Below are 13,492 nucleotides of genomic sequence, written 5' to 3'. Positions count from 1 at the left end.
CTCTCCAGCTGAGTACAGTGTCAAAATTATAATATAAAAACTCACTATATATAAGGTGAAAGGAGCCAAAAAAGGAGCAATGTTTGTTATAATCTATCTGTTTCTAAAAACAAGCTGCTGACATTACAGAGAAAAAGCGAAAAACATGCAATAACATTTTTTTCTACATATAAATGTTTAAATATTGATAAATAGCCACAAATTATAACTAAGTACTATGCATATGCCATATTGAAACAACTTACAACTCCGGAATATGTTTGTTGACGCCAAAAGAGAATCCGATGTTAGAAAACAGAACGTGCAACATAGATTGGAGACTTAGAAATAGCTCGCGAAAATGAAACTAATTGCACAGTAGGTGTGGTTTATATAGTTTTTGGTTGTGTAGTAGTTTACGGAAGGAATCTGTGGGTCCGCCTATTTAGATGGCACGTTTTGCAGTTTACACGTGCTCACGTTTTAACTGTTTTTCTTCTGCACGTGTTCAGAAAAGTTACAAACTGTGAAGCTGTAAAGGTTTCGATTTCGATCGTAACACGTATAAGGTATTATTATCTACATACGTTGGAGAGTTTAAAAAGTGTTACTGGGTAAAATGTGTTCTTTGCATTTTCATGATTAAAAACATGTAAATTGAAGACATAAAAAAAATCGTTTTCGTTAGAAGAAAAAAAAAGGATTAATATGTGTTATTATTATGCTTCTTAATTTAAAAAATGCTAGCATTTGTAAATCGTAAACCTACCCTCGTAAAGGTGTGATGGCGCTTGGGGCGTTGGGAAGATTAATAAATAATAAATGCCCTTTTCTATGCACCTGCAAACTTGGCTTTTAAACTTTCAATTGCCCAGTCTGTATCTTTACACCTCCTCCAAACATTCTGCTACTGCTATTTTTGTATTGTAGTGAACCATACAGCAGTATGTGTTTATCTATACACTGTTTTAAAAGTAAAGCAGTTATAAATTCAGCTCCACACTCTCCTTGGACAACTGTAATCATGGAGAAAAGTAGGCCTTAGGCCATGGACTGTTTTAAACTCTTATAGACTATGCTTGCTGTCTTCTATGCACCTGCAAACTTCCCTTTTATATGTTCAATTCCCCAGTCTCTATCCTTACACTTCCAGCAAACACTCTGTCACTCCTGTTATAGTTTTGTAGTGACTCATTGATCAGTGTGGTGTAATCCATTCACTATATTAAAACACTAATGGGTAGATGTACAATAACTGCTATATCCCCAGGGATATGCCAGTTATTGTGCACTGTGACATCATCACTATGGGTGTGCCATATTTAGAATGTGGTGCACTATGGGGCGAAAACGGTACAGATATGTCACATTCTGAATACCACACACCATGGCGCATCTTTTGCACCACTGCTGCATCAGAAAAGTGATGCAACAGCGATGTAAAAGAGGCACAAGGGGGTTTTAAATCTGCCCCTAACAAACACTTACAAATTCACTCAGGCAGTTTCACCAGCAGTGCATTCTTTTTTTATTTACTTTTGTTATTATTTTTTTACATTAAACACATGAAATCTAACTTTAAAAATAAAATAAATATAAGTATTTATAATAAAAATTTAGGAAATTACTATAAAAAGAAAGAAATATAATATTTAATAAATTAAAAAATTAAAATTATAATTTACAAAACCTTTGAAATTCACTGAAAAAACCATAGGTTTCAGGCACGTTATAGTTAGGAATTAGCATTTAAAAAACTTTAGAAATTCACTGAAAAAACCATAGGTTTCACACATGTTATAGTTAGCTGGACATTTCACTCATACAAAACCATTGAAATTCCCCCATTATAGGTAGTTCAGCTAACTATGAGTGAAATGTCCAGCTAACTATAACATGTGTGAAACCTATGGTTTTTTCAGTGAATATATATATATATATATACATACATATATATATATATATATATATATATATATATATATATATATATATATATATATATATATATATATATATATATATATATATGTATGTACATATATATATATATTTTTTTCCACAGGGTGCTTCAAAGCAACACGCGCACTCAGCAATAGCGATGCTCCAATTACTTATTTATTTCTCAAATAACGCTACGCGTTTCGACACCAAAGTGTGTCTTGATCAAGACACACTTTGGTGTCGAAACGCGTAGCGTTATTTGAGAAATAAATAAGTAATTGGAGCATCGCTATTGCTGAGTGCGCGTGTTGCTTTGAAGCACCCTGTGGAAAATTAATGAACTATACGGCCGGGTTCGCCGTAGTACGCGCCACCTGACTTTGGGAGTACGGTTCTCAGAAGAACCCTTTGTTTGTTTGATGTATATATATATACATATGTATGTATATATATATATATATATATATGTACATATATATGTATATATATATATATATATATATATATATATATATATATATATATATATATATATATATATGTTCAAACACTGCTGCTTCTGCTGCAACGCTGTGACCCATTGAAAAGTGGCGTACCGGGGCAGCGGGAGTGCGTGGAAACTGCCTGTTCAGTGTGGGACGCCTGACTTCCAAACGCGTTGGATGACTTAGTTGCAGTACTGTACGGGCGGAGGGTTGGACTCTAAAATTTGATACGCTTGTAATTTGAACCCCGCCTGAAACACAAAATTGTGTTTTATCAATCTGCAACCTGTACTGTTTAGTAACCAATTAAGTTCGCGTGTTGTAACCGGCAAAAAAAACTCTGGATTTTTTCTAGAGGGGAACAATAACAATCCAGCCAATTCACTTGTCTTTGGTAGCACTCCAACATGGAAGAGGAGGCAAGTAGACGGGCAGCGGCGCAGGCCCTGTTCAGCAGGAAACCAGGTGGAAACCTTAATACCAACAGGAATATGGGCATGAACACCAGTACCAATACCATGGAAGAGAAATTAAAAAAATTGGAAAAACTACGACGTATGGAAATATCCAAATGGTGGGAAGCGATTTCCCTACAGAACTATGTGGATCAATCCATGGTACCAAGAGGTTTGAGGATCTTTATTACCCCAACTTACGAGTCACCAAATCCTAACATGTTACAAGACTGGTCCAATCACTCTGCTAAAAGCTCCAAAGTCATGATGGAGATTCTCATCAAGTATGCATGGGAAGACAGAGAGGAATTACTGAAACAAATTAAAACCATAATGGAAGATGTTACATCATCTGTGGAAGAAACCCACTATGAAAAAACTTATGGACCAAATGAAAGATCGCTTGACTAAACATGAGGATGACATTAAATTGAGAAAACAACATAAGATGAATAGAGATTATGCCGACTATGAGAGTGGTCGGATTCTCACTTTCAGTAAGAAATACGACCACCTATACAGAGAGGAGATGAATGAACAAGCTGGAGCAGCTGCTTCCAATATTTCTAGGGAAATTCCAGTAATCAGTGACACTGACTCGGAGGCCTCGCTAGAACAAGCATCAGGATCTGACCGAATACCCAAGCAAGTGAATTTTTTAAACAAATTCAGAGTGATGCAAAAAGACAGACAAAAAACAAGAGCAGACACCCCACAGAAATCCAGAGGGAGAGGTCGTGGTCGTGGCAGAGGACAGACAACGTATCAACAACAGGAACGAAGAAACGAAGAAACCGCAAAAAAAGATTACAACAACGCTGGGAATTCAGACAAAGGAAAGGGAGCCATGGGAAAACGGGTAACTCGCTCCAACAAGGCCAAATAATGGATGCAGAAATGGTAAATCGTACTGTTGTTAATCTGTCTAAAAGACCACTCAGTGAATTAGAAAAACGTACTTTATGCTTAGGCCTTTCTTTTTGTCCTACTGCTAATTTTAATTTCACTGAGACTCGTATAGACTTGTTCAGATTTGTACGCAAAATTAAACTGAAAAAATGGTACAAACTCAAAAGACTTGGGCATGGACCTAATATAGATCTTACACAAAGGGGTCACGGTAGTGACTTTAACGTGGGAGATGTGGATAGTCTCCTAGCAATTGCTGAATTAGATATGTCAGCAGAAAACGGAAATGTTCAGACTACATCTGTTGAAACACTCAGAGAAGCAGGTTTTGAGGTGGGAGCGGCTGCTAATACCAACTTCAAAACACGTTCTACTTTCATGCCCACTCTCCCACATGATAATATAGATACTTTCCATGAATGTACTGTGAAAGATTTATTGCAATTAAGATCTAAACATGGTGGGAATAGTAATCGGAAACACAATACGCCCAACAATTTGACCTCCAAACAAAGAGAAGTTCTGAAATCCATGCAAGAAGACTACTCTATCGTCATATGTCCAGCTGACAAGGGGGGCAATATTGTGGTTCTCAATAGAAGTGACTACATTTCTGAAGCTATACGCCAACTTAGTGACGAGAAGTACTATATACAAATCATGAGATCGGCCTATAGCAAGAGCATCACTGAAATCTGGGAAAAACTAGTTATGTGGAAGGACCAAGGATTACTTACATGGGAAGAATATTGTTACCTTAAAAAAGATCATCCCATTCTTCCGATTTTGTATTTGTTACCCAAACTCCATAAACATAAGACACAGCCTCCTGGCCGTCCTATAGTTTCCTCGATAGGCAGTGTCTGTGAACATATTTCCAAATATGTTGATTACTTTCTTAGAGACTATGTGGTCACATTATCCAGCTATCTACGGGACACTAAAGATTTCCTCAGTAAAATAGACACTCTGAAGTGGGAGATGGATTGGAACTTTATGGTACTTGATGTACACTCGTTGTACACCATAATTGACCATCAACAGGGACTTGAGGCATGTGAATTCTACTTACGCAACAGATCTGTCAAGTTTTTTTAACATAATGTCATGATCATGGCGATGATTGATTTCTGCCTTAAAAACAATATTTTCTCATTTGATGGCACCCTCTATAGGCACATCAACGGTACTGCCATGGGTTCTTGCTTTGCTCCCAGTTTCGCGAATTTGTTTATGGGATACTGGGAGCAGGAAATCCATGGCAGTACTACTTTGAAGGAAGACTTCCTTAGAGTAGTGGTATGGCTCCGCTATATAGACGACTTGTTTATTGTCTATAAGGGGAGTAAGGAACAGGCTGAAACCTTTGTTGACAATCTTAATACCAACAGATATAACATTAAACTATCAGGAGCCATTAGCAATACCACGGTTGAGTACCTTGATGTAAGACTTGAGATAAAAAACAATCAGATCTGCACTTCCCTTTTCCGGAAAGACACAGCAGGCAACAGTGTACTGCATGCCCTTAGCAGTCATCCAGAGGTGCTCAAATGGAGCATACCTTATGGAGAGCTGTTAAGGGCAAAACGTAACTGCAATACGACTGAAGCATTTGAAAGGGAGAGAGACATCATAGCAGAGAGATTCAGGGAAAGGGGCTACCCCAATTGGGTCATCAAGCGAGCTATAGTAAGAGCTGAGAAAGTAGACAGAAAAGAAACCTTAGAGAATGCAGAGCTTGAATCGGATGAGACTGTGGACACCACCAGATTGATACTGACTTTCAATGCGAAATCTGAAGGTGTCAAAAAGGTAATTGCTAAGCATTGGGACATCTTGAGACATGATAACATCATAGGCAGTCAGGTACAAGAACGACCGAGCATAACTTACAGACGCAGTCTTAATATCAGGGATCTAGTTACAAGAAATGATGTCACTCTATACAAAGAAAATGATGAACATGGCCTGCAGGGCTTTTACCCATGCAGTCATTGTAAAGCCTGTAGCAACAGTACTTTCAAAAGTGAATTGGTATACAATTGTGTTAAGAGAAAAATAACACAATTTCTCACTTGTAGTACCAGCTACGTTGTGTACATCATAGAATGTCCTTGTCACCTATGGTATATAGGCAGCACTAAGTGCAGTGCGAAAAAAAGAGTATTGGAACACCGTAGGGCGATAACAAATCGGGACCCCAAATACCCGGTGGCACGTCACTTTAGAGAAAAACACTACTCTGATGCTAACCTGTTGAGCTACATGCTAATTGAACAAATTCAAGTGAGTCCCAGGGGTGGAGACAGACTACTATCCCTTAGACAATACGAATCCAGACATATCATCAATTTTCAAAGCAAACACCCGGGTGGCCTTAACTGGGACGAAGAGCTAGCAGTACACTTGAGGGAGGATACATAGGGACTGATTTGTGTCCTTCACTTGACCCCCTCTTAAGTTGTTACTGACGTCACCTTGTTCTGACTGATCTGGATAGGAATGAACTATGATTGCCTTTAACATGATTTTGCTATGTTTATCTACTTGCTTCTTGATACATGTTTGTATGTGTGCTTGTAATTTTAATTGATTATTTCTTTTGTGTATTTGTATTACAGGTGAACAGGCAGGGTCTCCTAGTATGAATGGACTCTTCAATACGGGCACCTCTCCCTGTCTCTGGCACTTGATCCTGTTCCACCTTTTTAGGCACTTAGATTCACGGTCAGTTATTTCTTTCTTTCTCACTTTTTGACACAAAGGAAGTTACTTTTTTTCATCGGGTATGACTTTGCTTTTGTCGGCACAACCTATGATCAGATGTGTCCTGAAGCCGTCGAGTAAGCATCCCAAGGGTGCATCACATGTGATATCTGGACTACTTTTACATGGACACTTGTCTAGCAGTATCTTGATGTACAGATTTCCTTCCTCCACCCTGTAGGTTTGGATAGCCAACGAGATAGTTACTCATGTTGTTGCACCTTATCCTTGGTACACGTATATGTCTATGACATGCTGATCTGGTATACCGCAAATATGACTTTGTCAATGACCCTCACGGTTTAATCTCCTAACGATTCAAATAGGAGACTATCTCGGTGTACTCTGAGGTAGATATATGATCATGTGACTAACTATGCTTTCAATATCCATGACACTTGTCAATGAACTCGGTACTTTGATGTTTGGATCTCTTGTATATACAACCTGTGGTGGCATTAATCTTCTAGTGATTTTAATAGCAGGTTAATTTGATGATCATGTGCATGAGCAGGCCTTTAATATCCAGGACACTGGTCAATGAACTTTTTTCAATGTCTGGACATTCTGAATATACAACTTGTATTGGCACTGTTACCCCTTTGCCTGAGGGCTCACTGTGTATTAATTGTGGAATATTCTATCTCAATTATTGCATAACAGATATTGTCGGATAAGATAGTTTATTTGGAGAATACAATAATAACTCCTTTACACATCTGATCAGTTTAATGTTGGTATGATGATTTGTATTATTTTGACTTAAATGTTGAAAACATCGTTACAAGATGGCCGACACTATTTTGTACATATGACTGAAGTCCTACCTTAGTTTTGATTTTGTAACTTTATTCATAATGGCACACTCACTCACACACTTTCATCACACGTGATCAAGGCAAGTCGCCGAAACGCGTTGTGTGAATAAACTGAAGACTTAAGTTTACTCCTGGATTGTTGTGTGGTTCCTGAGAGCGTACTTGATACTGATACCTGTGTGGAATATATATATATAGATATATATATATATATCTATATATATATATTTCCTTGTATTTTTGTGAATTTTTTTCAGATATGTCATTATACTGTGCTGTTTTCTGGTTGGGGCCTGGTCTGCTCTAGGCGTTTCATGTATTTTTTAATGTATTTTTCACATTCTAACTGCTGCTATGCTGAAGAATGCATGCTCTGGTGTTGAAGATTCCTAACTCTGCCTCTTTGAATTGAATTGAAATGAGCCTGTGGCCATACAAATGCAAAACTGACATGATATTCACTAGTGGTGGAATTGATGTAGGATTATTGAGGTGAGGTAGGAGGTCAGACGTCAGGCTCCAATTGATGAGATAGATCCATGATTGTTTGCCTATTTAGATTGAACTGTGAGGTAGGTCATCTTGCTGCTAACTATTTTTTAATATCTCTTTATTGAGTACAAACAAATAGAAAATTACACATGTTGCAAAGAATGAGGAACAACGGAGGAGGTGCAAACGGGGAAAGTCCAGTATAAAAATAGGCAAAACACATATGCGATGAGGGCCGAGCCATTTTCCGGGACATAGAAGACAACTTCAGAGAAAGAATTCTCGCCAAACCTCAGGGGGAAGTCATGTAAGGGGCCGAGAGGCAAAGGCCCACTAAAGTTCCATTGTACAATAGAGGTAGCACACAACTCAACCCGGGAATGAAACAGTTGGCCAAGGCTAACAAGGTCCGGTCAAAGCGAGATCCCCCGCCCATGTGGACATTATAAGCCGTACTGCGACAGCTCAAATACACTTTACAGTAAATAACATACGAACCATCATATATTAAGAAAAAAAAGACCAAGAAAAAGACAGAAGAGAAAAAGAGGAAACCGAAAGAAAGTGAGAACAAGAAAGGACAGAAGCGTATGCGCCAGAAGAATGAAGAGGAGGGGGTGAGGTCAAAGCCCAAAGGGGGGCCAGCAGGCACAAGGCCCGAGGAGTACGCTCAGCAGGCCAAGCGGGTTACTCCGGAGAGGCTGGTCTCGTGCCACGAGACAAAGGTTGCAGGGGATCATCAAACAGTTGTAGAGTTTGCAGTCTAGGGGGCATCAAGCGGGGAATTTTCGGCTTTAGTGAGGTGGTCAATGAGTGGATGCCAGATGTGGTCAAAGCGTGTGTCAGTGTGGGTGAGACGGGCAGTGAGCAGTTCCAAGGAAAGGACTACCAACAGCCGGAGAAACCATGCAGCAATAGGCGGAGAGTGGAACCGCTTCCAGCAGGAGGCATGGACTGTTGTGCTGCTCCTAGTAAGTGAAGAATAAGATGGCAGTGTGCAGAGGTCATGGCCTTCAGCGTGCCGGGCCGAATGCCCAGGAGTGCCAGGGACGGGGTAGCAGAAACCGGAAAGCCCACCACCTCTTTAATATGGCTGAGGACCACCTTCCAGAACACAGTGAGTTCCGAACAAGACCACCAAATGTTCAAAAAGTCCCCTGCTGCTAACTTTTATGTTAGTTTCTGGTGCAAGGTTGGCCTCTGGTCCCCAATTTTGAATAATTCACCTAGACTGAAAACAACCTTTAGATGCCCATTGTCCAATATGCATTTTTGAGCATTTTGTCTTAAAAGCTTAACAATCTATATCTCTGTTTCCCCTCAAATGATTTTAACCATTTTTGTATAATTTGCCTTATTACATTCTTCTCTATTTTCTAAATTGTTTTTGTAATTTTATTGAGTTGTTTCTTGACTTAAATTGTTGGTACTGCTCTGACCTACATTCATGCATTTCTCTAAGGAATTGCCTCTTGCTCGTGCTCCAGCTATCAAGGATTGAGCCGACTTTCGCTGAAACTTTTCCAAACCATACCTAAGGATATGTATATTAAGATGGTGATGGCACCACTCCTCAAATTAATACCTCCCATTCTGACTTTAAATAGGAAGAGCTCAGAGGAGGGGGAAGATAAACTGGTTTTAAAAATGTGTTAAAGATGTGTTGGAAAGTGTCCCTTACAAAAAGAAACAAGTGTGGACGAAAGTAGAGTGAAAACGAACACGAGAGGGAAACAAAACTAGTAAAAAAAGAGAATGTGGGCAGTTTACATAAAAAGTTAAATGAAACCCAGAAGCAGAAGGTGTGCTGGAAAGGGGTGAAAATGAACATTTTATCAATGCTAATATTACTCAAAAAGCAACAGAAAAAAGATGCATGTGAAAGGCAATTTTGAAAACTATGGGTTTCAGCCAAAAGGTATATGCCATTTATCATGAAAATTTTTATTAAACTGTGTAATTGAAATGGTTTCTCACAACTGAAATTCTATTATTTTATTTTTCAATGAAATCATGTTGAAACCCAAAGTACTATTCTGACCACAAACATTTGGAAGGTTGCATGGGCTTCAGCAATAGAGGAAGAATTAATGGCATCATTATAAGCAGATTATATTAATTGTGTCAACCCTATTCAGCCAGATGGCAACCCAGGTCTTGATGCTGTGAAGCCTCAAAAGGGTATTTTTATTACCTAACTCAGTGACCCCTAACCTGTGGTCTGGGAATCCCTGTGGGACCCGACTGTTTCGAAAATTAAACAGTTTAATAAAGTGTATAAATAGAAAAATAAAATGGAATATTGAAAAATGTAAAACATTCCGCAATGTGAAGGAATTTGACATTGGAGCCTAAAGAAAAAGGGCTCGATTACGAAGCCAGTTGGACCGACACCCACAGTCCTGTCGGAGGCGGTTGGACTGCCGCAGTTTCGTCAGAAGCGGTTGGTCCGACCGTCAGATCATGATGCATGCATCCAGTACTCCGTCCGACTGTTGAAAGACTGTGAACTCCGACAGACTTTTCCTGACCGCCGAGATGGGGGTTGGAGAAAATCAGCATCCATAGGGCAATACAGGGATCTCCGACCACCGTCCGGATTACGATGTGGGTTTCTGATGACCAGACTGTGGAGGTCCAACCGACTGCCTTGAGCTGTTGGAAACGATGGATTATGGGTGCATACTCACCCAAATCCGCTACTTTCCAGCAGTCTCTGCCGTGGTCCCTTCCTCCAGGTCCCGATGCACCTGTACCCCGATGACTATGATCATGTGGGTGTGAAAATCCAGGTAAGTCCTTATGCGGTATGTATCCCCATTGACTAGACTGTACACAATCCAGCAATGGGGCACATGGTGCACAAGGCATATCCCCCTATATGTCATGCATGTATATACGATTCACATTTGTTTTGCAATTTTGTACGCATTTGCAGTGACATATTTGGGGATATATGCTCCGCTGTAGATGCGACCGCCGCAGTAGCAGTGGTTGCACCTAATATGGCAGAGGGAAACTTCCCGGCCTCGGCATTCGGAAAGGGCCCGCGAAAACGGTGGTCGGTCTGACTGGCATCGTAATCAGGCCCCAAATTGGTGCCCTCAGATTCTCAGATTTATTTGTGGGAGCAGTGCTATTGCATCAAACAGCATTTAGTATGAATGAAGGGTGGCCTCAGTTGAGTTTAGAAAATCACCAACGTTCCCATTAAAATTTAAATTGCAAATTGTTATATTTGTTTGTGAATTAAATAAAATATTACATAATGTGTGTATTTGTTTGGGGAATGCTTGTTTCTGTATTTTTTGTTTATTGTTCCAAGGTTCAGATCTTCAAAATGCCTAAGCAGGGGTCCCCGACTTTCAATAATGACTCAGTGGGAGTCCCCGGAATCGAATAATGATTTATTGAGGGCCCCAGGATTCCACAGAAGTCAAAAGATTAACGCTAACCCAATTTATTTAAAGAATTTTTGATGTGACATCACATCATGAGGAACATATAGTTCTAAAATAATGCGCCTTCACTTGGAAGTTAAATACATGTTACTTTGACAGTGTTTGACCTCAAGTATTTTTAAATGACCAAATTCTTCCTGTAGCACAAATGTTTACGTGTCCTAGTCCTTCCTGAGAACAAAAACGTTATCCTTTTGCTCTCCTGACATCTGGTTCATACCAAATTTCGGAGCAGAAACTGGGGAGGTCTAAACTAAAACTTTTCTCTACCGATACAATCACGTATTTTAGCTGTGTGCTTTCTTTAAACATCTCCCAAATCTAAGTACAAAAACATACTAGTTTTAGCTTGTTTTCTAAGAATCACACTGGCTAGATGGTGTTCACGTCGCTTCACAAATAAAGCCATTCAACTTTTCGCTAAAGGTTTCTGTAGGGTATTTTGAATTGCAGTCACGGGGACTTTCAAGGGTTGCTGAAAATACACATCTCCCTGACACAAAACATGTTGGCGACGTGTCTGGAATGGACACGTTTCATCATCTCACTGCCGTTGTGCGACAGCTGGATTCTCTGTCTACTGAAACCAGACCATTCCTGAAAGCCCCTGTATTCTTTACAAAGCTTTGCATCTTAACATTCCAACACATCCTTCAACCATGTTACACCTTTTGGTAGTTCCATAATCTCGGGACAGACAACACGGCGTCTTGTGTGTATTCTGAAGAACCACAAATGCAAACTAAGCGCCCATCCTTTTCAGCTCTGCACCACCTCTTTGGAATCCATTACCTTGTGAACTTCATGACACCGATATTGGGAACTAATTATAGTGAGGACTTCTACATTTGGGCCCAGATTACCACTGAGGTGGAAAATTGGACACAGCCGCAAAACCCTGCCATGAGGGGGGGTTTCTACATTTGTTAATAACATCCACACCCCACAATTGTCCCCAGTACGTATCGGCAGCTCACATCTTCCAATATTTATCCTGGGATAAAATATCATAGAAGTGCTGATTTTTCTGTGAAATACACACGGACAGTAAATGTAGGAAGACTTTTCCTGTGAAATCTCCCCTTGCAGATATGGTGAACCCTGCAAACCAGTAATAGCGCAACAATCATTAGTGAACACGAACCCAGAAACCATCACAGTATTCAGGGCTGTGCCTGATTATCTGCTTTATTCACTACTTACAGATCGTTCAAGCCACCTCTGGCTCTGTAAATACTCCAGTAACACCACACAGGGCCATTTTTACCATGTCAAGGTGCGAGTTCCAATCCTCCATTCAAGAGGTTCTTGATAAATTGAAGCTCAGACATCTTGAGCCGAGTAGTGGAGCAAAGGCCCGTGAAGATATGTATTCTGCTCCCCTAATGGTCAGGACCCTTTTCTTTGCTGCTTATCTCCTGAGCTCCATCCTCTCTCTCATGGATCTCATGTCCAAAGGCTGGTGTCCAGGCCACTTGTTTTATTTCCATGGCCTCTAGTGGGGATTCTAATAGCCCTGTGTATGTCCATCAGAATATTAGGAGCACCCTCAAAAACCTCTGAATTAAAGTATTTCCATAAAATACGCCCAATGTTCTTGCCCCCTCCTGGAATCATGCATCTCCCAGCATCCTCATATAAGAGGCTTCAATAACATTTTCAAGGCATTTCTTTTTTTTTTCAGGGCAGCAATGGATGTAAATACAGTCTCAAAGGATTGGTGTTGATGCCTATCAGTTTTGAGTGTTTTGGTCAATTAGCATTTCTATGGATTTGGCATGGTCATTCAGGATTTGAGCTTCATTTTCTCCACTGTCTGATCTGAAGTGAATTTGTACCACTGTGATCTCAGTGCAAAGGGCTTCTTTAAGGTCCTGTAAGATCTCATGTGGGGCCAACAATGAGAAACAAAACATACTACAATTCACTGGAGTTGCGTTATAGTGGAACATTATTCAGAGTTTCTGCCTGTTGGTCTTCCACCTCGCATTGGCTCAAAAGCACATTATTTCCCTTTGGCCACAGGGAGTTGTTCCAAAGTTTAGAGGTGGGAACCTAACAGGCCCTTCCCCTATTGCTTTCTTTATTGTATATATAGGGTTTTTCAAGGGAGCTTGTACCGCAAAAGCTGGGAAAGCATCAAGGGTCCTTCTAATAAAAAATCACAATGAACCAAAAAG

At 39.9% G+C, this 13,492-nt stretch overlaps 1 protein-coding gene across 1 annotated transcript in view; it reads left to right on the top strand.

Annotated features, from left to right (window-relative positions):
* LOC144817730 (uncharacterized) overlaps positions 1 to 13,492 on the top strand; it is a 402,155-nt gene that overhangs the window by 377,544 nt on the left and 11,119 nt on the right. The window contains exon 3 of the mRNA XM_078674495.1: positions 6,397 to 6,502. Within this exon, the coding sequence (XP_078530621.1) occupies positions 6,420 to 6,502 (83 nt within the window). The 5' untranslated portion in view covers positions 6,397 to 6,419. The remainder of the gene's footprint in view (positions 1 to 6,396; positions 6,503 to 13,492) is intronic.

This window comes from Lissotriton helveticus, chromosome 2_1 (genome assembly GCF_964261635.1).
Source record: "Lissotriton helveticus chromosome 2_1, aLisHel1.1, whole genome shotgun sequence".
Lineage (NCBI taxonomy): Eukaryota > Metazoa > Chordata > Amphibia > Caudata > Salamandridae > Lissotriton > Lissotriton helveticus.
Note: the sequence above shows the minus strand (reverse complement) of the source record. Positions and strands in the feature narration are given on the sequence as shown.